The following is a 25126-nucleotide window of genomic DNA, read 5'->3' as shown; positions in this document are numbered from 1 at the left end:
TGGAAAAGACCCTGATGCTCGGAAAGATTGAGGGCGGGAGGAGAAGGGGATGACAGAGGATGAGATGGTTGGATGGCATCACCGACTTGATGGACATGAGTTTGAGCAAGCTCTGGGAGTTGGTGATGGACAGGGAAGCCTGGCATGCTGCAGTCCATGGGGTTGCAGAGTCGGATATGACTGAGCAACTGAACTGAATGGGGATTGTAAAATGTTCCTTCTTCTTTCCTGCCCCTTAGGCAGAAGGTGCTGTTAGGGGCTGGGAATGCCTGCTTCTTCAGGGATCTGGGGCTCACATGCAGGACCACTGGGTGCTTAAAACTGGCAGTAGACTCTGGGGAGGATGATTACAGGTTCTTGTCTAAACAGAGTGTGGCCGTCGTGTATATGGATGGAAAGCATGTGCGTCTCCCGGGAGTGGAGGCAGGTGGCGGCAGCTGCGGGTGTGGATCTGGCAGAGCTGTGGGGCCTCCCGTGCTCCTTACCTTTCACCAAGACGCCACACCAGAGCTTGCTAACTTTAGTCCCACCTCTGGTGCCAGCTTCATTTCCCACCCCTCGTCCCTTTGTATTTTGTTTGCCAGTAACTGCAAACTCCTTGGAGTCCCTGGGCCTGCCTGGCTATGCCAAGCCTCTGTGACCTTGCACAGAACCCCCTTCATCTTGACAAGCTCCCGGGGATGTCTTTCTGTGCAGCGTCTTGACCCACAGGGACAAATTGCTTCCTCCTTGGTTCTGCTTTTATTGTATGGTTTTCACTTTTGTACTGTTGTTGTTCTATCTCTCTTTTATAAATTTTGAGAGCAGAGAATGTCTTACTGGTTTTTGATCTTCAGAACCAAGCACAGAGCTTTCCATGTTCAGAACCTGAGTCCTCAGTGAATGTTAAACTGAGTCCCTGAAATTTATCATCCAACTCTTTCCGTATCTTCTTTTCTATTGTAATAGAAGTTTCCTTTTATTTCTGTTACAGTATGGTCACTTTTTTTCTTAAACTGCTTTTTAAAATTGAAATTTAGTTAATGTGCAATGTTCTGTTTCAGGTGTATGACAGAGTGAGTCAGTTATATAACTGTGTGTGTGTACACACCTTAACTTACACACACAGATAATTTTTTTTCAGATTCTTTTCCATTATAGGTTATTAGAAGGTATTAAATATAGTTCCCTGTGTTCCACAGTAGGTCTTTGTTGTTTATCTGTTTATATAGTATAGTAGTATGAATATGTTAATGTCAAACTCCTAATTTATCCTTCTCCCTTCCCCTTTGGTAACCATAAGTTTGTCTTCTATGTCTGTGAGTCTGCTTCTCTTTTGTAAATAAGTTTGTGTGCATCTTTTTTTTTTTTTTTTTTTAGTTTGCACATATATTTGTCTTTGGCTTACTTCACTTAGTATGATAATCTTTAGATCCGTCCGTGTTGCTGCAAATGGCATTTTGTTCTTCTTTATGGCTGAGTAGCATTCCATTCACTTTTCACTTTCACGCATTGGAGAAGGAAATGGCAACCCACTCCAGCGTTCTTGCCTGGAGAATGCCGGGGACGTGGGAGCCTGGTGGGCTGCCGTCTGTGGGGTCGCACAGAGTCGGACACGACTGAAGCGACTTAGCAGCAGCAGTATTCCATTGTGTATGTACCACACCTTCTTTCTCCATTCATCTGTTGATGGACGCTTAGTGTGCATCTGTGTCCTGGCTATTGTGAATAGTGCTGTAATGAACAGTTTTGACTACACACAAACACACAAAGCGCACAGACTCGTATGAAATCACAGGTTCTTTGAAGGCAGATGCTCTGGCTTGTTCTGCTTTTAATTCTCTCGTAGTACCTTTTGCATAGTGAATATTGAGCATACAGCATTTGAACTGAATTCAGAATAAATGAAACAAATGAAAACTAAGCATTATTTTAAGTAAAGTATTTTATCTATTAAAATTACTTGTCTTAATTTTTAAATTGATTAGAGCCACCACCTCTTATATTAAATATAACAACTATTTTATTTCTCCCCAGGAAGCCACAGAGTTTAGGGAGAAGAGTAGACTAAAACGAGCGTGAGTCGATGCTTGGGAAGTGTGATCTCATGCTTAAGTGTGTCTTTGAGAGACAGTATGGAAAAGAACCAGAACGTTCACTGACTGCTATCAGCGTAACAATGACTAAGGAAGATGGGAGTTCACTTCCCCACAAACAGTCCACGTGAGGAGGGCAGGAGTAGGCAGCCCTGCTCTGCTTTCCTTCTGTCTGTTGCTTGCTGTGAGCTGAGGGGTCTTGTCCTTACTGCATGGTTGAAGCTGGCTGACACCCTTACTTTGCATCCTGGTGTGTGGAGGACAAGTAGGGATCTTTTAAGGATATGACCTTGAAGTTGTTGTTCAGTCGCCAAGTTGTGTCTGACTCTGCGACCCCGTGGACTGTAGCCAGGCTCCTCTGTCCTTCACTATCTCCCCGAGTTTGCTCATATTCATGTCCATTGAGTCGATGATGCCATCCAACCATCTCACCCTGTCACCTCCTTCTCCTCCTGCCATCAATCTTTCCCAGCATCAGTGTCTTTTCCAGGGAGTCAGCTCTTCACATCAGGTGGCCAAAGTATTGAAGCTTCAGCATCAGTGCTTCCAATGAATAGTCAGGGTTGATTTCCTTTAGTATTGACTGGTTTGATCTTGCAGTCCAAGAGACTCTCAAAAGTCTTCTGCAATACCAGATTTCATTAGAAAGCATCAGTTCTTCGGCACTCAGCCTTCTTTATGGTCCAGCTCTCACATTTGTACATGACTACTGGAAAACATAGCTTTGACTGTGTGGACCTTTGCCAGCAAAGTGATGTCTCTGCTTTTTAATACGCCGTCTGTCTAGTTTCAGTGTGCTTCTGCTTAATTTGTACTGTCATTTGCTTTCACTATTTGCTGGTTAGATCGCCTGTTTAGCCAGTGACTTAGATGGCCACTAGGTGGCAGTATTGGTTTTACATTTAAAGACACCTAATTAAGCATCATCATCAAGAAACCCCTCTCCCCATCCTGTTTCCATGGTCATAGGAGGAGTCTAGACTGAAGCAATAGGAAAGCTCCCTTTAATTATCAGAAGGTATGTTTTTCTTATTCTGAAATTCGTTCCTAGCATCAAAGCCAGCTGCTGCTGCTGCTGCTGCTAAGTCGCTTCAGTCGTGTCCGACTCTGTGCGACCCCATAGACGGCAGCTCACCAGGCTCCCCCCTCCCTGGGATTCTCCAGGCAAGAACACTGGAGTGGGTTGCCATTTCCTTCTCCAATGCATGAAAGTGAAAAGTGAAAGTGAAGTCGCTCAGTCGTGTCTGACTCTTAGCGACCTCATGGACTGCAGCCTACCAGGCTCCTCCATCCATGGGATTTTCCAGGCAAGAGTACTGGAGTGGGGTGCCATTGCCTTCTCCGGAAAGCCAGCTATGAGTATTGAAATAGTTACGACAGAACGTTGTTTTAGCACTTGGGTTTAATTTGCTCACAAGATCCAGGGTGTCCTGTTAGGACTTAAAGTAATTTCATCTTTGGGTTAACAAGTCTTGTGGTAGTTGAAATGGCTGGAACGATTTTAAGCATTTGTAACTGTACATGATGCTGGCTCATTTTTTTATCTTTGTAGAATTCTTCATGTTACTTATATGCTTGAGAGTCGAATTTATTCCATGGGTAGCATTTTGGAGATCCACAGATGGTTGAAAGCTCACATTGGGTCTGCAGACAGCTCTTTGAGCAGTGATAAGCTACCCTGACCTAGAACTCCATAAAAATAGAGAAAGAAGATGCAGTGCAGAGAATTAAGTGCTGAGATGCACAAAGTAGAGGGCGGTAGGATCACTTTGAGAGGCAGGTAATGGCTCCCAGGTTATAGCTTGACTGAAACTTGTTTTAAAAAACTGACATTTTTTTTTCCTTTTTTAAAAAATTCATTTATTTTTTATTGAAGGATAAATGCTTTACAGAATTTTGCTGTTTTATGTCAAACCTCACCATGAATCAACCATAGGTATACATATATCCCCTCCCTTTTGAACCTTCCTCCCATTTCCCAGCCCCTCTAGGTTGATACAGAGCCCCTGTTTGAGTTTCCTGAGACATACAGCAAATTCCTGTTGGCTGTCTATTTTACATATGGTAATGTAAGTTTCCATGTTACTCTTCCCATATATCTCACCCTCTCCTCCCCTCTCCCCATGTCCATAAGTCTATTTTCTATATCTGAAACTGACACGTTCTTGAGAAAGAATTGACGGCCTAGTCATCAGCTGGGGAAACTGAGGATGTCCGAACCCCAGGCAGTTATCAGGGCCTCTCCAGCCTGTGGCACGGAGCGGCCGGCTCCTCCTCCTCCGAGGGGCCAGCCCCATCGTTCGCCAGGTGTGCGCTGCGCCTCTAATGGGACAGGATGTCACCTGCAACCTGAACTCGATGTCTTCAGGTTGCAGTTTTGTTTGTTTTCATAGATTTGCCCACCATGAGCATTCAGAACAGTTGCTTAGTGAGGAAGGAATCACCGGTAAGTTTTATCATGTGAATATTTATCTGATAGCCCAAAATATCTCTTCCTCCCACACCACCAGAGGTCTAGAGCTGCAGTTTATTTATTCATTACTCCTGTCGGGTTGCACTTGACTACGAAATCTGCCAAAAATTAAGGTGCAAAAATGTAATGGTTGCTGCAGTCGTGCATCTGCTTTTAGCTGTTCTCTTTTGCTTTGGCAAGTCATCCTCTGCCTGTTTTGCCTCAAGATGCTAAAATGCAGTCTTACTGAAAACACAAGACGTTTTTCATTCTTCTCATGTGACTGGAGGAACCAGGAGCCTAAGCGAACTTTCTGTCTGAAACTTAATACTGTACTTGGAGTTGTTACTGCAGTGGTGAAGCTGTTCTTATTTTCTGAAACAATCTGGGTCATTGTGGGTTGTCACTCCCATCGCTAGGTTTGAAGCTTACAGTGCAGTTCATAATGGTTTTGAAGTCTATAGTGAGACATTTCTTCTAAAGAGGAAGGCAGCAGACTTTACCAAGTGCATCCTATGTGCAGAGAACCATTCTGGATTGTTGTGGAGCAGTTTGAGAGGAATTAACAGATACTCCAGTTCCTTGAATTACTTATAGATGGTGGTGGTGGTTTTTCAGTTGCTCAGTCATGTCCTACTCTTTGTGATCCCGTGGAATAAGATAGACGGTAACAATCTCATAATAGAAAATGCAGGAGACGCAGGTTTGATCCCTGGGTAAGGAAGATCCCCCTGGAGAAGGAAATGGCAACAACCCACTTCAGTATTCTTCAGGTGCCTGGAGAATCCCATGGACAGAGGAGCCTGGTGGACTATAGTCCACGGGGTCGCAAAGAGTTGGATATGACTGAGCCAGCACACACATAAGTAGAAATTAAAAATCAAGTTAAGTCTATTAACCTATCTATTTGACAAATATTAACTGCACAATTCTAGCTATATTAGGTACTTTCAAACATCTCTAGACAGTCCATGGGACCCTTGAAAAGACAATAGTCACGAAGCTGTTTAGGAAGCAGAGTGATGTGTAAAAAGCATGAGTGAATATAGTGCCGACAGCGCATGTGAAGCTTGAGGAGATAAAGAGGGAAGACTTGTGTCAGGTCGGGAAGCGGGGACGGGAATTGAGCTGGAGGGATGTTGGTTTAGAACCAGTCCATTCTGAAGGAGATCAGCCCTGGGATTTCTTTGGAGGGAATGATGCTAAAGCTGAAACTCCAGTACTTTGGCCACCTCATGTGAAGAGCTGACTCATTGGAAAAGACTCTGATGCTGGGAGGGATTGGGGGCAGGAGGAGAAGGGGACGACAGAGGATGAGATGGCTGGATGGCATCACTGACTCGATGGTCATGAGTCTGAGTGAACCCCGGGAGTTGGTGATAGACAGGGAGGCCTGGCGTGCTGCGATTCATGGGGTTGCAAAGTGTCAGACACAACTGAGCGACTGAACTGAACTGAACTGAACGGATCTGGAAGATGTAGACATGAATCATCAGTATGGTTGGCTTTGGGGTGCCGAGAGACCTAGGGTTTGTTTGGGGGGATAATTAAAGTGTGTTTTAGCAGGAAGAGTGGTCTTTTTAGATTGAAATGGGTGGAAAGTAGAGCTGGCGAGGTGGGGGATGTGGTGGCCTAGTGTGGGGTTCCTGAGTGCACATCTCTAGAGAGAAGACTGCAAATTTGGAAGAAGTGCTACTGTTTTTCCTCAAATGTTTTCTCCCTGCATTACAGATGGAAGGGTAATGTGCAGTTAGAGAGCCTGACTATTTAAAGAGGCGCATGAACAAAAGCCAAGTGGAGGTGAGGCTGACGGAAGCCCACGAGGAGAGTGTGTGACAGTCTCTGATTTAATCAGCACTTGAGTGTGTTCTGTCCTAAATACCTATTCCGGGTGGCGTCTGGGTGTCAATTATGTTATGACTTAGGTTTTTTGAACTTGAAAAAATTCCTCCTGGAGTGGATGTTTGTGGGAAAATTCTGTTTTTTTTTGTTTTGTTTTGTTAAATAAAAATGGGCACTGACACTTCGGTCCCTGGTGAAGCCTCTATTGGAGAAGTTTGTGTCTGTGGTCTGTGTTGTGATGCAGAGACTGTCCAGTGAGAGGTTTTGCTTTTTTCCCCTCTCCTGCGTCCTGGGATCCAGTAACCATGGTTGATCCCGGATCATTTTTACTGCAGCTTCAGAAATGTATGAACACTTGCTTAAAATTATAGGAACCATTTTGTTCTCCTAAGGGATTTCTTTTTCAAACTTTTATTTATTTTCATTAACTTTTATTGGAGTTTGGTTGCTTTCCAATGTTGTGTAAGTTTCTGCTGTACAGCAAGATGAATCCATTACACGTATTCATATATCCCCTGTTTTTTGGACTGCCTTCCCATTCAGGTCACCGCAGAGCATTGAGTAGAGCTCCCTGTGCTATACAGTAGGTTCTCATTAGTTATCTCTTTTATCCATAGTACCATTGGGGAAACAGTGGAAACAGTGTCAGACTTTATTTTTCTGGGCTCCAAAATCACTGCAGATGGTGACTGCAGCCATGAAATTAAAAGACGCTTACTCCTTGGAAGGAAAGTTATGACCAACCTAGATAGCATATTCAAAAGCAGAGACATTACTTTGCCAACAAAGGTCCGTCTAGTCAAGGCTATGGTTTTTCCTGTGGTCATGTATGGATATGAGAGTTGGACTGTGAAGAAGGCTGAGCGCCGAAGAATTGATGCTTTTGAACTGTGGTGTTGGAGAAGACTCTTGAGAGTCCTTTGGACTGCAAGGAGATCCAACCAGTCCATCCTAAAGGAGATCAGCCCTGGGATTTCTTTGGAAGGAATGATGCTAAAGCTGAAACTCCAGTACTTTGGCCACCTCATGCGAAGAGTTGACTCATTGCAAAAGGCTCTGATGCTGGGAGGGATTGGGGGCAGGAGGAGAAGGGGACGACAGAGGATGAGATGGCTGGATGGCATCACTGACTCGATGGACGTGAGTCTGGGTGGACTCCAGGAGCTGGTGATGGACAGGGAGGCCTGGCGTGCTGCGATTCATGGGGTTGCAAAGAGTCAGACACGACTGAGCGACTGATCTGATCTGAATAGTGTATATATTTCAAATCCCAATATCCCAATCCACAAAGGAGTTTCAAAATAAGATTAAATTGGAGGGCTTCCCTGGTGGCTCAGTGGTATAGAATCTGCCTGCCAATGCAGGAGACACGGGTTTGGTCCTTGATCAGGGAAGATCCCACGTGTTGCAGAGCAGTGAAGCCCGAGCACCAGAACTATTGAGGCTGTGCTCCAGGGCCTGGGAGCCACACTGCTGAGCCCTTGTGCTGCAGCTGCTGAAGCCCACACACCTAGAGCCTGTGCTCGGCAATGAGAGAAGCTGCCACAAAGAGAAGCCCGTGCACCACGACTGGAGAGTGCTCCTGCTCGCCACAACTAGAGAAAGCCCACACAGCACTGAAGACCGAGCACAGCCAAAAATAAATACGTACAAAGATTTTTAAAAGAGATTACATTTGAAACAGTGAAGAAGAGAGGCTAAAGCATGGTGGTTGTTTTAAAGTAGGTTCTAGTAAAATAAAGACTCATGTATGTTTTGAAGACTCTGAAGTGTGACCCTTTACCTAAGCACCAGGCACAGGTCATGCTTGGTTGGGGAATCACTCTGAATGAGGAACAGGGAAGAAGCCCCTGCAGGACGTGGAGAGGGGGATGGGCAGAGCTTAGAATGAAGGCAGGACCTAGGGGAGGGGCAGAAGCACAGATGAATTATGGATCCATTTTTAAAGCATCCTCCAAATACAGAAAAGAAAATTCAGAAGTGGATTAGGCTTACAAGGTGTGTTTTATTTTTTAGGTGGGTATGGTGCCCTGATTGGGCTTCCCTGATAGCTCAGTTGGTAAAGAATCCACCTGCAATGCAGGAGACCCCAGTTTGATTCCTGGGTCTGGAAGATCTACTGGAGAAGGGATAGGCTACCCATTCCAGTATTCTTGGGCTTCCCTGGTGGCTCAGCTGGTAAAGAATCTGCTGCAATGTGGGAGACCTGAGTTCAATCCCTGGGTTGGAAAGATTCCTTGGAGAAGAGAAAGGCTACCCACTCCAGTATTCTGGACTGGAGAATTCCATGGACTGTATAGTCCATGGGGTTGCAAAGAGTCAGACATGACTGAGTGAGTACATTTCATTTTATGGCAGATGTTGGATTACATTTTCTGTTTTAGGCCAAAAGGGGCCAGACTAGCTGCTTAGAAATCTTTGTACTCTCCCTACCCACAATAGCTTAAAAAAAAAAAAAAAGGAAAGAAAACTTCATTGTTCAGAGACTACAAGATTGTGCATGAAGGAAAAAAAAAAAGAATGTACAAAACCAACAAAAGAGTTTATCAAGGTCACTAGTTTAAAAAAACAGGGTCAATGTTTAAAAATCATTTGTATTTCTATATATAAGCAGTGACGATTAGAATTGAAAAATTTTAAATGATATCATTTATTCATAGCATCAAAAAGCATTAAATACACAGGGATAAATCTAATGAGAAATGTTCAGGATTCTACATTGAAAAGTAGAAAACATTACTGAGAAAAATTGTTGTTCAGTTGCGAAGTCATGTCTGCCTGTGACCCCATGGACTGTAGCATGCCAGTCTTCCCTGTTCTTCTCCCTGAGTTTGCTCAGACTCATATCCATTGAGTCAGTGATGCCATCCAACCATCTCATTCTCTGTCGTCCCCTTCTCCTCCTGCCCTCAATCTTTCCCAGCATCAGGGTCTTTTCCAGTGAGTCAGCTCTTTGCATCAGGTGGCCAAAGTATTAGAGCTTCAGTTTCAGCATCTGTCCTTCCAGTGAATATTCAGGACTGATTTCCTTTAAGATTGATTGGTTTGATCTCCTTGCAGTCCAAGGGAGTTCAAGAATCTTCTCCAACACCACAGTTCAAAAGCATCAATTCTTCAGCACTCAGCTTTCTTTAGAGTCCAACTCTCACATCCATACAGACTACTGGAAAAACCATAGCTTTGACTAGATGGACCTTTGTTGGCAAAGTGATGTCTCTGGTTTTCAATATGCTGTCTAGGTTTATCATAGCTTTCCTTCCAACTAGCAAGCATCTATGGAGAAGGAAATGGCAACCCACTCCAGTGTTCTTGCCTGGAGAATCCCAGGGACGGCGGAGCCTGGTGGGCTGCCGTCTATGGGGTCGCACAGAGTCGGACACGACTGAAGTGACTTAGCAGCAGCAGCAAGCATCTTTTACTTTCATGGCTACAGTCCCCATTCACAGTGATTTTGGAGCCCAAGAAAATGAAGTCACTGTTTCATTTTTTTCCCCATGTATTTGCCATGAAGTGATGGGACCATATGCCATGATCTTTGTTTTTGACTGTTGAGTTTTAAGCCAGCCTTTTCACTCTCTTCTTTCACCTTCATTGAGAGGTTGTTCAGTCCTCTTTGCTTTCTGCCATTAGGGCGGCATCATCTGCACATCTGAGGTTGTTATTTCTCTCAGCAATCTTGATTCCAGCTTGTGATCCATCCAGCCTGGCATTTCTCATGATGTACTCTGCATCATGATGACTCCGCAAAGTCAGTCGCGACTGAGCGACTTTCGCTTCGCTTCACTTCGCTCTGCATGTAAGTTAAGTAAGCAAGGTGACAGCACACACCCTTGACGTGCTCCTTTCCCAGTTGTGAACCGGTCAGTTGTTTTGCGTCTGGCTCTGTTGCTTCCTGACCTGCAGACAGGTTTCTCAGGTAAGTTAAAGAAAAATTAAAGCCTAAATGAACAGAGAAAAAGCATATTCATAGATTGTAAGATTCAATAGTGTGTCCATTTCCCTTAAATTTATCAAGAGATTAAATGCAATCCCAATGAAAACTCCAGTAGGTGTTTCACTGGAAATTGCCAGGCTGACTCTAAGATTTACATGGAAATCAAATAACCAAAGTGAAGAGAACAGGCACTTCTAATTTTGCTGCCATCTTTTGTGGTATGAACTTTATTTAAAACCTGGCAGAATTATAACAGTACAAATAAATGATTCTTTCTGCTTATTCACAGAAAGTTTTGGAAATCACTGTTTTCTTGAGAAGAGTTAGGCCTTGGCTTATTAATTAAAAAAAACAAACAAACCTTATTTCCATGCAATAAGCCAGGAGAGCTGGGAGCAAAGCTTTTCATGGATTAGTGTGAAGAAGCTTAAGAAAATGGCCTTATGTTTTCTATTTTTAGACTTTTTTTTTGTTGGCAAGGAGGTAGGGTGAAGCACTTCCTTGAAGGGTGAGCTGTGAGTCAAGTGGCTTTCACTAAGCTTCCCTATTTGTTGTTTTCAGTCGCTAAGTTGTGTCTGACTTTGCGACCCCATGGACTGCAGCATGCCAGGCTTCCCTGTCCCTCACCATCTCCTGGAGCTTGCTCAAGCTCATGTCCATTGAGTCGGTGAGGCCATCCCGTCCTCTGTTGCCCCCTTCTCCTCCTGCCTTCAATCTTTTCCAGCATCAGGGTCTTTTCCTTTTTCAGGTGAGACCAATCAAATGCTTAATTTCTTAGTGAAGTTTGTTTTTTGTCATAATTGACAGGTGTTAGGTAATGTTTTTATCACATTGCTATTGAATAAGAATTTATGCATCCATTTACTAAGTCTTTGTGGAATATTGACTCAGGCAAGGCTTGAGCAAGATGCCCCAGAATGCAGAACAGTGGGACAGTCCACTTCCTCAGGGGCTTGCTCAGCAGTGAATTCCTCACATCTTGTCATGAACATGCCTTTCTGTTTGGCCCCCAGCATTCGGACCCCCTCCCTTACCAGCAAATTCAACCCCATGTGAGTCTGGTGGGAGTGGGCTCAGCCCACTAAAGACATCAGAGGCCAGATTCAGGGTCTCCCCCACTCAGGGAGGGTGTTGGATGTTGTAACTCAGGATTCTGAGTCTGGAGCCAGGACCCATAGATGTGGTCACTTAATTTTTTTTATTTTTTGGTCACACGGCTTGGCATGCAGGATCTTAGTTCCCCAACCAGGGAGCAGTGGAAGCATGGAGTCTTCACTGGACCTCCAGGGAAGTCCTGAAGTGATCACCAGCTCTCCTTCCCCTGGTAGTGACAGTCAGGACCAGATGCGGTGGCAGCACATGCTGGTGTGTGGAGGTGACACCCGGTGGGGTGACCTCTTCCTTGTGATTCCCTGTGGTCGGGCCCCTGCATGAGCTGCCCTCCGGGAGGCCTATGCTGGGATCAAGGGACACTGTACGTTCCTTTCTGCAGCCACATCAGCAGCTACCATGAAAACACAAGCCAGGCAGCAGAATGCCCTGGTTGGAAAGTTTGGGTTTGTTGTGACATCTGAACTGAGCCTTGAAGTAGTGTTTGCTGGACTCCTGCCTGGGGTGGCTGCAGGGACTCCCACGGATGGAGACAGTGAACTGGGGTCTCTTGGGATGTTAGCAGAGGGCTCAGTCCATGGGCTCGCTAAGAGTCGGATACGACTGAGCAACTTCACTTTCACTTTTCACTTTCATGCATTGGAGAAGGAAATGGCAACCCACTCCAGTGTTCTTGCCTGGAGAATCCCAGGGACAGGGGAGCCTGGTGGGCTGCCATCTGTGGGGTCACACAGAATCGGACATGACTGAAGCGACTTAGCAGCAGCAGCAGCAGCAGCCACTCTGAGCTCACACAGCACCCTGAGTTCCTATTTGGGAAGGTGGGCTTGGTGGGATTAGCGAGACTCCTAACACGTGGGGCTGGGGTCTGCAGTGGAGACCCTCGAGGAGGGTTCACATCTACAGGAGTGACCACAGCTGACTTTTATTGAGTGCCCGCTAGTGGTAAAGAACCCACCTGCCAGTGCAGGAGACTTAAGAGACTTGAGTTTGATCCCTGGGTCGGGAAGATCCCCTGGAGGAGGGCATGGCAACCCACTCCAGTATGCTTGCCTGGAGAATCCCATGGACGGAGGAGCCTGGAGGGCTACAGTCCATGGAGTCGCAGAGTCGGACACGACTGCAGGGACTTAGCACACACTGTCATCTTTGTTTTACTACTACTACTTCGTGTCAGTGCACTCTGCCACTTTTGAAGCCTCAGCTCGTCGAAGTTATTATGTGGTTTCTGTAACTCTCCCCATTTGCAGAGAGGAAACCAAGGCCTCGCGGGATTCAGCAACCTGCCCGTGCTCCCATCCCTCATAAGAGGTGCTGTCAGGTCTGCCTCTCAGTTCTGGCCTGTCTCCCGACACGCAGGTGGGGCCTTAACCTCAGGGCCAGGCAGCAGATCGCTGCGGCTGCTGTGTGCAAGTAACTCCATGCCTGTGCCCTCTCTCACTTTACCTGGCTTTATTTTTTTTTAATACCATTTTTTTGTTGACAGTGTATTCTAGATTTCTTTGCTTAATGCCTGCCTCCTTCATTAGAACTTGAGATCCAAGAGGGCAGGGACTCTGCCCTATGTTTGCACAGTTGTTTGCTATCGTCCTAGAACAGTACCTGGCACATAGCAGTTGCTCAACAAATACCATACACTCAATAATAATATTAGTAACCATCACATTCAAGCATGTGCCAAGGGCTTGGCATATATTAACTCACTTGATCCCCAGGACTGTTGTTACACTCATATTAGAGGTGAGAGAACAGACCACAGGCAGGTCTGGGAACTTGCTCAAGACTGCAGGGTTCAGAAGAGCTGGAGCTAGGATTCTTATGTAAGCACTTTGGCTCCAGAAATCAGGTTCCTAAAATGCTAAACTTCACTGCCTTTCATGAATGAGTGAATGATTATTTAAAGCAGGTTTTATGAACCATAAAAATGTATTTAGTAGAGCATTTCAAAGTAAATAAATTACATAAATTAAAATAAATTACATCAATGATGAGGTAATATTTTTCTCTTGTTAAGAAATGACAGTTAATGATTAAGACAAATTTCTGGGGGAAAATATATTTAATATAGGCTTAGGTTCTTGGAAGGTTTGTTATTATAGCATTACATGTAATCTGCTGGTCCACAAATGAATGGTGGGTTTTTAAAGGCTAGTAAATCTGTCTGATATATGTTCCCAACAAGATATTATGCATCTCTATTATTATCCTCATAAGATAGGCCTACTTCATATGGAAGAAATTATAACAATAAACATGTTAATTTTTGTCATGATTTATTTGTTAGTCTAAAAGCTCAGTTCAGTGCCTAAAAACTATATAATTGTTGGGCTTTGGAAATGCATTTGAACTGGGATCAGTCTTAAAACACAATTCAGTCCTTTAGAACGTTTGCCTAATACTAACAAATGTCTTGGGTTTTGCTTTCTGAGTACTTGGTCTTAATAATGAGACTGAATTAGACCATAAACTCATGTACTGCCAGGCTTATATTTTATATTAAGGTATGGGTGGCGCTAGTGGTAAAGAACCCACCTCCCAGTGCAGGAGACCTAAGAGACCTGGGTTCAATCCCTGGGCCAGGGAGATCCCCTGGAGGAGGGCATGGCAACCCACTCCAGTATTCTTGCCTGGAGAATCCCATGGACAGAGGAGCCTGGCGGGTGATGGTCCATAGGGTCAAAAAGAGTTGGACACGACTGAGGCGACTTAGCTCACATGCAAGGACAAGTTACATATTTTGGGAAATAGTCTGTTGACAAGGAAAAAGGAAAGCATCACAGACTTAAATTAGTGGATTTTTTTTTTTTTTTTCGAGAGAGGCAGAAGGACTAAAGTGGTCCCAAACCAAATTTGTCTAATAATTAAAGTTACTTATGACATTTAAAATATTAATCTGCTTTGATCTACATTCACATGTTGGCATTTTCATTCATACTACTGATATTTCTAGATATAAATTTTGAATGATTGCTCCCTCCATATCAAGAATAATGGGCTTTTTCCTCTCAGAGCATCTTCAGATGCTCAGCTGTGGATTCTGAACCTTTTCGTGAATGAAGATGATGAATATGTATGAGAGCCAGGTAACAAGGGAGAGTGTTGGTTTTGAATTTTTGGTTCCCAGTAATTATTAGTGTCTTTAAATGCGAATGTGCCTTGAGGAAAAAAATTCAAAGGAAGTACTGTGGGACGGTTCTGTAGGCTTTCTGACTTCAAAGTGCTTATTAGGATAGAAGCAGATGCCTGCTAGAAATGTAGATTTTTGGTTCAATGAGACAAATAGAATTAAAGTATTTAAATTACCGTGATCAACTTTTCCATTTAAAAAAATTTTCCTTTTCTGTCATTTACCCTGATTTGATTATTTGTATTTTTAGTTCCCTTATGCTTGCCTCTGAAATGGTATTATCTCATTTTTGATAGAATTTTACCTTCAGCTTTTAGGTTTGACATAGTAGCATGGTTATAAGCGTTCTTTAGGTTGGTGAGAGGCAGTACTCCACACATCAGTGCCATAGCATCTAGCTTTTACTCCAAAGGGCTCTGTTGATAGAACATTTTCTTACTTTTCCCTTGATTTTTTGTTTAAAAACTCTTTCTTATTCAGCCAGGCATTACATTTTAAAAAGTGGTCTTTGTGTCCAAAAGTGCCTTAAGCTGTTGATATGGTACTTCAAAGAGGTGTAAGTCTTGTAGTATGGATAGAACAGACAGAAAGAATGTAAATTATTACAGTCTCAAGTGTTAAGAACTGAGATAAGATCATTTGATGGAACATTTTTTGTTACCTTTTAAATTATTTTATCTCAGGGAGCTAATAAGGGCTTCCCAGGTGGCGCGGTGGTAAAGAATCTGCCTGCCAACGTAGGAGATGCAAGAGACATGGGTTTGATTCCTGGGTCTGGAAGACCCCCTGGAGGAGAAAATGGCAACCTGCTCCTGTATTCTTGCCGGGATGATCCCATGGGCAGAGGAGCCTGGGGTACTACGGTCCATGGGTTGCAAAGAGCCGGACTGAGCACACCCACACCATGCTAATATTTGGTTGGCCAAAAAGTTGATTTGCGTTTTTCTATAATACCTTACAGAAAACTCTGAATGAACATCTTGGCCAACTCAATACATATGAATATGTGTGTATCTAAGTCTGGGTCTGTTGTGCATACAGACGAGAATACATAAATACACACACATACATACATACATATATACACACATATGTATATATAAAACAAGAACAAAAGCTATTGGTACTTTCTGAGGATTAATAGACAAAACTTTGTAAGTAAAATGTTATTGTTCAGTTGCTGAGCTCTCCTGTCCTTCACTATGTCCTGGAGTTTGCTCAAATTCGTGTCCATTGAGTTGGTGATACTATCTAACCATCTCATTCTCTGTCTCCCTTTTCTCCTCTTGCCCTCAATCTTTCCCAGCATCAATGAGTCAGCTCTTTGCATCAGGTGGCCAAAGTATTGGAGCTTCAGCATTAATGTTTCCAATGAGTATTTAGGATTGATTTTCATTAGGATTGACAGGTTTGATCTCCTCGCTGTCCCCGGAACCCTCAAGAAAGTCTTCTCCAACGCCACAATTTGAAAGCACCAGTTTTTCAGTGCTCAGCCTTCTTTATGGTCCAATTCTCACAAATGGCCTTGGCTTATTCAAGATCATGTTTTTGAGTATCAAGTGAGGACCTATTTTATATTTTGAGACGTATTTGGAGATAGTTGTCAACATAGAACACTAGTTTTTGAAATATTTCTATTTGGAGATGCAGAGGTACAGAAAACTTGGCTGCCATTTTTGTGTTAACCAACTGAAGCAAATAGAAATCCAGGCATGTGATTTAGTAAACAAAAAGTAATGGAGATAGGAAAGATTGTAACCCACTAGTAATCCAGAGAGCTTATTTTAGTCTAGACTTTAACTCCTCCTTTTTACTGCCTAAACCTTTGTCTGCTGCACTTCTATCATCCTGACCTTTGCATCTTTGCCTGGCAAGGGCCCTCACAGTCTTTCTGCTGAAGTTACTTGTCTGGTGTCATAGCAATGCTTGTTGCCATCCCTTGTATATTTCCTGTAACTTGCCATATAACTCAGAAGGGTGGCTCTTGTTTGGAAGCCACATTTTTGTATTTATTTTTGCTGAAAACAGATTTTTACTTAAAAGATAGTTTAAAGTGTATATGTAATCATTTCATCATTCTGACACAAATATTTTCATTTTTCTGGCTCCGTTATGCTCTCTGTTTTGTTTTGCATGGTTGGAGTTATGTCTGTTTTAATATTTAATGTAAAGACATTCCCATTGTCATAATGTCTTCATTATTGTAATTTCATTTGCTACATAAAAGCGCATTTGCTACTTATTTTCTTGTAAGACTTTTTTTTTTAAGTGTCTTCTGTGTTTCTTTTCTAGCTAGTGCATATTAGCATGGTCCCAATTAGTTTGAGAGAATTCCAGGATGTAGTGAAGGACAGGGAAGCCTGGCATGTTGCAGTCCATGGGGTTGCAGAGAGTTGGAACACAACATAGTGACTGAGCAACAAATAATTATTTGAAATTTTAATGCATGTGTTAAAGTTATTAGTTATCTTCACACATGATTTTTTTCTCTGATATAATCCCCTATGAATATGTGTGTGGTATATATTTGTGTATTTATGGCATATATATGTATATAGCATATAGCTATATATGTATACATGTACAGATATGGCATATATGTGTGCATATATGGCATGTATGTGTATAAAACATACAGCTAGTATGTGTATATGTATACATATAACACATTTTGAAAGACAGTGAGAATTACTTCATTATTCAGAATCAACAGTAGGAAAGCCCAGAGTTATATTGGGTAGCTGCTAATTCAAACTTCAGGGTTTGCTTTTCTCTGTAACATGCCATATTGTTAGTGTGATGTAACCTTCAGTTCAGTTCAGTTCAGTCGTGTCCGACTCTTTGTGACCCCATGAATCGCAGCACGCCAGGCCTCCCTGTCCATCACCAACTCCCGGAGTTCACTCAAACTCACGTCCATCGAGTCAGTGATGCCATCCAGCCATCTCATCCTCTGTCATCCCCTTCTCCTCCTGCCCCCAATCCCTCCCAGCATCAGTCTTTTCCAATGAGTCAACTCTTTGCATGAGGTGGCCAAAGTACTGAAGTTTCAGCTTTAGCATCATTCCTTCCAAAGAAATCCCAGGGCTGATCTCCTTTCGGATGGACTGGTTGGATCTCCTTGTAGTCCACGGGACTCTCGAGTCTTCTCCAACACCACAGTCCAAAAGCATCAATTCTTCGGCGCTCAGCCTTCTTCACAGTCCAACTCTCACATCCATACATGACCACTGGAAAAACCATAGCCTTGAGTAGATGTAACCTTAGGTTACTGTTTTTACATTTCATATTTGTACATGAAAGTTAAAAAATACTATATAAAATGAAGAAATAAGACATATTTGATAGTTCAAAGATTTATATTGAAAATCATTCTTTCTTAAATAATAAGCTTATATGAACTTCAAGAATGGTATGGAATCTACTTTAGTGTGGTAATATTTCAAATAGTTAAACATGTATCCTTAAAGTCTTTTGCCTGTAATAGTTACCTGGATATAGCTTGTATAAAGCACAGAATATGCTGGAGTTTGTTGTGGGGGTGTTCAAGCATATTATATGTCTGACTTTTGGCTTGTCACAACTGCAAATAGATTGAATACTGCTTAATCGTTTTATATTTATAGCTTAAAAAATATGAGTCTCTATGTATATGTATATGCATGTATATATAGCTATAGTTGTGTCTATTTCTGGATCTTCATTCTTACTAAGTTTATAGATTTTGAAATTCCATCATTATGCTGTAACTGTTGTTGCCTGAGTACTTAAGGATTCTATTTCTAGTTTTCAGAACTGAAGCTCTTCATTATGATGGTGTTTTAGTGTTTTTAGGGCATTCTAAAATTTTTTTCTTCCCATGAAATAAATTGTATATTATTCCTTTTGTTTAGCCGAAGTGTTTTATTTTCCATTTTCCACACGCTTCCTCCGTTGGGTACACAGTAAAAGCTGTGTTTATACCTCTGAGTTTTCCCTCACTTGCCCTGGGCTCTTCCCTTCCAGTCCTCTTTGCAGATATGCAAATTTCAGGGCTCCAGCGCTGTCTGGAGCCTAGGCGCTGGGGAGTTTGTGTGGGTTCAGTTGAAGTCCTTCATTTCTAGTGGCTCCTGAAGAGAACAAAAAAGAGTAGTATGAAGAATAAAATGTCAGATCTTTAAAAATACCTGGTTTAAAATTTGAGTCTTTTAAAGAAATCTTTGTGGTCATATTGTATTATTTATTTTTTGCTCTGATGGTTGTTTCTTCAGGAAATGCCCACTGTGCTCCTCCTTCACCAGCTGGCTCAGCAGGAAGGCGCGTGGACCATACTTCCGCTGTTACCGCAGTACGTTGCCCATGAAATGTGCTCATTATTGGCATCTCTACCTGACACTTGCAGGCTCCCTTGTTTTCTCACTAACTGTGTTTTTCCCGAGAGTCAGCAAGTAAAGTCATTGGATTCTATGACTGCTGCCTTAATCAGATTTCTTAATGATTGATTCTTAATCATGAATAGCTTATATTTTTAAATGTTTCTGTCTTAAAAGATATAATATCAGTATATTTGATATTTTGAGACTGATTTTGAGATCTTTTGAGCTGGGGTTTGTCATGGAAAGAGTTAACTTGAACTCTGGCTGTTCCACAAACCATTAGTATCTGGCTTTTCTATTAATATAAGCTGAAACTGTACATGGAAGAAAAATATAGGGTAAAAAATTCAGATTTCTTGCTATTTTATATGTCCTGTATTTACTTCCTGCTTTCTCTTCCTTAGTAAGTTTTAAACCTTGTTATCAACTCATTTTATAAAAATGATTACTAGAATCTTTCTTTTTCTCAGCTTTTCTGTAACATATAGCAGAAATTCATCATGGATTTTCTTCTGTGAAGAAGATACAAGAATACAAATTGTACAACTCTTAGAAACACTCAGAAGATATGACCCATCAAAGGTAAATACAACTTCAAGTATTTTTTTTTTTTGCATGGAGAAAGTGCTTAAAGGAAGTTTAATTTTGATTAAGAGGTTTTTCAGTCTAATAAAAACACTTAATTTAAAATTAAGAAGAACAAAATAGGCCGCTCTCACCCTGTGATATGCAGCATATTATATGGAATGTGTATCTCTCTCAATAAACTTGCTTTAACTTTAAAGAAAAAAGAATGAAATAGCAGTTAAATATCTGGAAGCAATGTTAAATAATTCTCTTTGAGGTTTGGAGCTGTCAGACAGATGGAACTTACAATGAGCCGTTTCTAAATGGAAAAAAAAAACTATATGTTTTACCAGTTTTAGAGAATTAAGAAAACTATAAACCAGAGTTAAGAAATAAGTTCCAATTGGTTATTTCTCTTTATCAACAATGACCACATATTGTTTTAGGTAAGAAATAACTTTGAGTACCAGCTGTGTGTTGGGCACTATGATAGCAGGAGCTTGGACAGACAGACAAGGGTCTTGACTGAATGGATGGTGCAGAGGAGCAGGGGGTGATGGACCATTGAAGAAGCAGTTACAGTTAAAAGTGAGACATCTTTTAAGGGAAACACTGGGCGTTGTTAGAAGTAACACAGCAGGGCATCAGATCTTATCTGGGAAGGTCATGACATAATGTGACATTTAACCTGAGTCCCGTGGAGTGAGTAGGAGTTAATAGGAGAGAGAACTCTAAGCAGAGGGAACAGTATCTGAGGTCTGGAGGTGAGACAGAAATACCTTGTGAGAAAAGTTCACCCCTGCCTTCATATTTTAACATTTTATCTCATGCAGATAGGATGTTGCAGATGGATCATGTTTACCTCTGAGTTCTGAGTGCTGAACACAGTGTTTAACACTTACTAGGTGGTCAGTAATGGAGAAGGCAATGGCACCCCATTCCAGTACTCTTGCCTGGAAAATCCCATGGATGGAGGAGCCTGGTAGGCTGCAGTCCATGAGGTCACTAAGAGCCAGACACGACTGAGCAACTTCACTTTCACTTTTCACTTTCATGCATTGGAGAAGGAAATGACAACCCACTCCAGTGTTCTTGCCTGGAGAATCCCAGGGATGGGGGAGCCTGGTGGGCTGCCATCTATGGGGTCACACAGAGTCGGACACGACTGAAGTGACTTAGCAGCAGCAGCAGGTGGTTAGTAAATATGTGTGTGTGTGTGTGTGTGTGTGTGTGCATGCTCAATCGTGTCTGACTCTTTGCAACCTCATGGACTGTAGCCTGCTAGGCTCCTCTGTCCATGGGATTTCCCAGGCAAGGATACTGGGGTGGGTTGCCACGCTCTCCTCCAGGGGATCTTCCTGACTCAGGGATAAAACCTGCATCTCCTGTGTCTTCTGCATTGGCAGGTGGATTCTTTACCACTGAGCCGCCTGGGAAGCCCTAAATGTTTGTGTAGGACTGAGTAACTGAAATGTCAGCTAACCTGCTGGGCTACATGCAGTGTCTCTGGAGGTTCACAGGCAGCTCTGCAGCTTTGTGGAGGGTAAATTAGGCTGTTCAGTTCTCTTGGAGAAGCTCAGGTTATGCCCTGATCACTTAATGGGATTCTTCCAATGTGGAATAAGTGGAATTGGGTCCTTTCTGGTATTGCTAGACACCCACCCAACCCCTGTTCTGATGCCCACTCCAGAAGTGAATCAGATTCATTGAGAGTACAGAAAAGGAGCCATGGCTTCCCAGTGCCCGCAGGGTTTGTTGATGTGGACACACACAGAATTGGGCAACGGTGACCATTAGGTTGGTTTCTCAAATGCTGAAAAGTTTGTTACTACAATAAAACCACTGGTCTTGATGCTTTTTAAATGCTGTGAGGACCCATTATGATTTCTTTTCATGCTTTTGATTTCTGGGAAAACACAGATATAATTGAATGCGAAAGTTGTTAGGTTAAAAAAATAATTCCTTCAAAGGAGAGAAGATTTATGAACGTGTCTCATCTGGTCTTTTCAGATGGTGCTGAGCAGTGTCTGTGTGCTGTGGGCCACATTTTATGTAAAACATTTGTTAGGCTTTTATGTTTTCCTTTGATTTGAGAAAAACTCCCAGCTCTTTTTTGGAATGTAGGAGTTTTAATCGCCTCCTAGTGTTTGCTTCACCTGGAGATTATTTTTTTCCATTATCCATAGCTCTAATTCTGTACAGAAGATGGTGACTCACTGTACTTTTTAATGAAAATTGGAATGATAAATTTAAAAGTTCAGAGCAAGTTCATGAAAAGCAAGTACAGAACAGAGGTAAAATAAGATATTTTCTTCTTTTGTGAGCTCTACCACATGAAAAAAAGTCAAGGATGTTTTATTTCATTTAAAACTAGTACTAGGGAATAAAAATTACATGATGTTGAAGTTAGCTTAAACCAGTGTTTTTTTCCCCCCGACCATATGAAATTTTAGGAAAAAAGTATAAAATAAACCTAGTTTTGACACTGACACAAATAAACTATATTAAAATAATGTGTTAGAGTATCATTATTTCATTGGATTCTGACATTGTTTCCCTTCAATATCTTGTCATTCTCACTAATCAAATTTATGCTGTTATACAATATTTTAAAGGAGAAGCTTTAATCTTTATTACAGTAATTAATCTCTGTTAATTGCCTTTCTGGGTGATTTCTATAAATTTCTATATCTTATTGAAGTCTTTCAGGTTTTTTCCCCTACACTATGCTTTTATTATGTGTGCATTTGCTGAAATGTCTTTAATTTTTAATTCTTAATAGAGGTAAAACATGAGTACTGGCAAAGAGTAATTCTAAGATACTAATAGAACACTGAGTTATTCTTTTACAGTTTGTCTTAATAGTCTTTATGAAGAAGCCATTAAGCAAATTACTGGGCTTCCCTGGAGGCTCAGCTGGTAAAGAATCCACCTGCAGTACGGAGACCTGGATTCGATTCCTGGGTTGGGAAGATCCCCTAGAGAAGGGAATGGCTACGCATTCCAGTATTCTGGCCTGGAGAATCCCATGGACTGTATAGTCCGTGGGGTTGCAAAGAGGGACACAACAGGGAGTGCTTCTTCACAGAATATGTATTAATTTCTCCCTTGCTGCTAAGTCGCTTCAGTCGTGTCCAACTCTGTGCGACCCCATAGATGGCAGCCCACCAGGCTCCCCCGTCCCTGGGATTCTCCAGGCAAGAACACTGGAGTGGCTTGCCATTTCCTTCTCCAATGCATGAAAGTGAAAAGTGAAAGTGAAGTCGCTCAGTCGTGTCTGACTCTTAGCGACCCCATGGACTGCAGCCCACCAGGCTCCTCCATCCATGGGATTCTCCAGGCAAGAGTACTGGAGTGGGGTGCCATTGCCTTCTCCCAATTTCTCCCTTAGAGTAGTTTATAATATGCATCTATGCTTAGTTGCTCAGTTGTGTCCAACTCTGCTACCCCAAGGACTTCAGCCCCAAGGACTGCAGCACCGACAGGCTCCTCTGTCCATGCGGATTCTCCAGGCAAGACAAGAATAGTGGGGTGGGTTGCCATGCCCTTCTCCAGGGGATCTTCCCCACCCGGGATCGAACCCAGGTCTCCTGCATTGCAGGAGGATTCTTTACTGTCTGAGCCACCAGGGAAGCCCACTTTACAGTATAACCCCCCACAAAAATATTGAAAAACAGTCTTATATACTAGATAGCTAAACACTGCTATTAATCATTAAAATATAAAAACATGTTCGGCATAAATTTATGTTTGGAACAGGAGATTATAATAGTGGGAGATTATTGGGAAAAGTGCTAAAATATACTGAAAATTGAAATGATAAAATTATTTATTTATGATGAAGTGTTTATTTTCTTTAAATAAGCTATATTTACATGGTATGTTAAATGTGATTTTCATGTTGATTAATGTTTAGTCATTTGAATTTTTTTTAATATAAATTTATTTATTTTAATTGGAGGCTAATTACTTTACAATATTGTATTGGTTTTGCCATACATTGACATGAATCCGCTACGGGTGTACATGTGTTCCCCATCCTGAACCCCTCTCCCACCTCCCTCCCCATCCCATCCCTCTGGGTCTTTCCAGTGCACCAGCCCCGAGCATTCTGTATCATGCATCGAACCTGGACTGGCGATTCATTTCACATATGATATTATACATGTTTCAATGTTGTTCTCCCAAATCATCCCACCCTCACCCTCTCCCACAGAGTCCAAAAGACTGTTCTATACATCTGTGTCTCTTTTGCTGTCTCACATACAGGGTTATCGAGTCATTTGAATTTTTAAGAAGATGTTGAATTTTCTATCTTAAGCCAAGGTTATTTGCTTTATAATTACTTCCCTTGCCCAGTGGTGACTTCATATATCCATAAAGTGTTGGGAAGAAATCCTCGGGTAACTAGGAACTTAGACCTTTCATGTCTGCTCATTTATGACTTGTTGCTGAACTGACCCAGACTGAGACGGGGAGGTGTTTGAAATACAGCCATGAGCAGAAGAGGGCTCTTAGGAGACAGCACTGTCTCTCTCCTGCTTTTATTTTCTGATAAGGAATAGGGAGGGAGCTCGTGATGGCTGGATAACAGAAAATACTACCAAGCTTTAGAGCTTCGGGTACTTAATGATTCTGCTGACGTTTCTTTAATGGTTACCTTTGAAAGCTCTCCCAGGATTGGTGCATCATTTAACACAAAACTTGGAGCACCTGGGGCAGGTGAGGTAGCCTGCAAATAGAGCGGAGAGCGAAATGGACACCACCCCAGGTCACAAGGAGGGCGTGTTCATAATGATGCAGGGGAGACAGGAGGTAGGCAGACCTGAAATACTGCATCAGATGGTATAAGTGCTGGGGAGGAAAGAACACAAAATGAGAGGGATGCCAGATAGGCTGGGGTGGACTTCCTTCTCTGTTTAGGGTATTTAGGAAGAACTTCACAGCTCACGTCAGTTTGAGCCACGTGTGAAGGAGCCAAGGGAGTGAGTTTTGTGCTCTCTGATCCTGTGCCCACGGCCCACGTACCCAACAGGAGCTGCAGACTCACCCAGTTCAAACATGAACTCTGCATTCCCCTTTGTTCCTCTTCCACATCAGTCTCCCGCATCTCGGAAATGGCATCCCTGTCTATCAGCCTTTCCCTTCTCCAGCGGGTCTTCCCAACCCAGGAATCGAACCGGGGTCTCCTGCATTGCAGGCGGATTCTTTACCAGCTTCAGCTACCAGCGAAAGCCCTGGTATCTCTTGTATTGGGGTTGGCCAAAAAGTCTGTTTGGGTTTTTCTGTACAAACTCAAACTTCTTGGCCAACCCAATATTATTAATGTCTGATATTCACTTGAATTCCTAATTTTAGGTATTGCATTATTCAGTTTTAGAATTTCTATCTGGCTCTTATTTATAGGTTCTAGTTCTTTGGTAAAAATCATCTTTTCATCTATTTTCTTAACCATATTAACTATAGTTTAACTGCAAAATCTGATTTGTGAAGCTCTAGTTCTCATTTTTCTGTTTTTGGTGTGGTCCTGTTTCTTGGTGTGCAGGGTTAATTTTCACTAAATGTCAGCTATTTGATGTGAAAAACTGAAGAGGTTGTGGGTGGTATCCCTTCACAGGAACATTTGATCTTCTCCAGGGTTGTAGACCTTGTTTGGGTAGGTCT

General features: G+C 42.4%; 1 protein-coding gene across 1 annotated transcript in view; it reads left to right on the top strand.

The window, feature by feature from the left end:
- The window catches only part of B3GLCT (beta 3-glucosyltransferase), a 118157-nt gene that overhangs the window by 32710 nt on the left and 60321 nt on the right, over positions 1-25126 (top strand). The window contains exons 5-6 of the mRNA XM_027557475.1: positions 18791-18867; positions 19366-19477. Coding sequence (XP_027413276.1) covers positions 18791-18867; positions 19366-19477 — 189 coding nt within the window. The remainder of the gene's footprint in view (positions 1-18790; positions 18868-19365; positions 19478-25126) is intronic.

This window comes from Bos indicus x Bos taurus, chromosome 12 (genome assembly GCF_003369695.1).
Source record: "Bos indicus x Bos taurus breed Angus x Brahman F1 hybrid chromosome 12, Bos_hybrid_MaternalHap_v2.0, whole genome shotgun sequence".
Taxonomy (NCBI): domain Eukaryota; kingdom Metazoa; phylum Chordata; class Mammalia; order Artiodactyla; family Bovidae; genus Bos; species Bos indicus x Bos taurus.
Note: the sequence above shows the minus strand (reverse complement) of the source record. Positions and strands in the feature narration are given on the sequence as shown.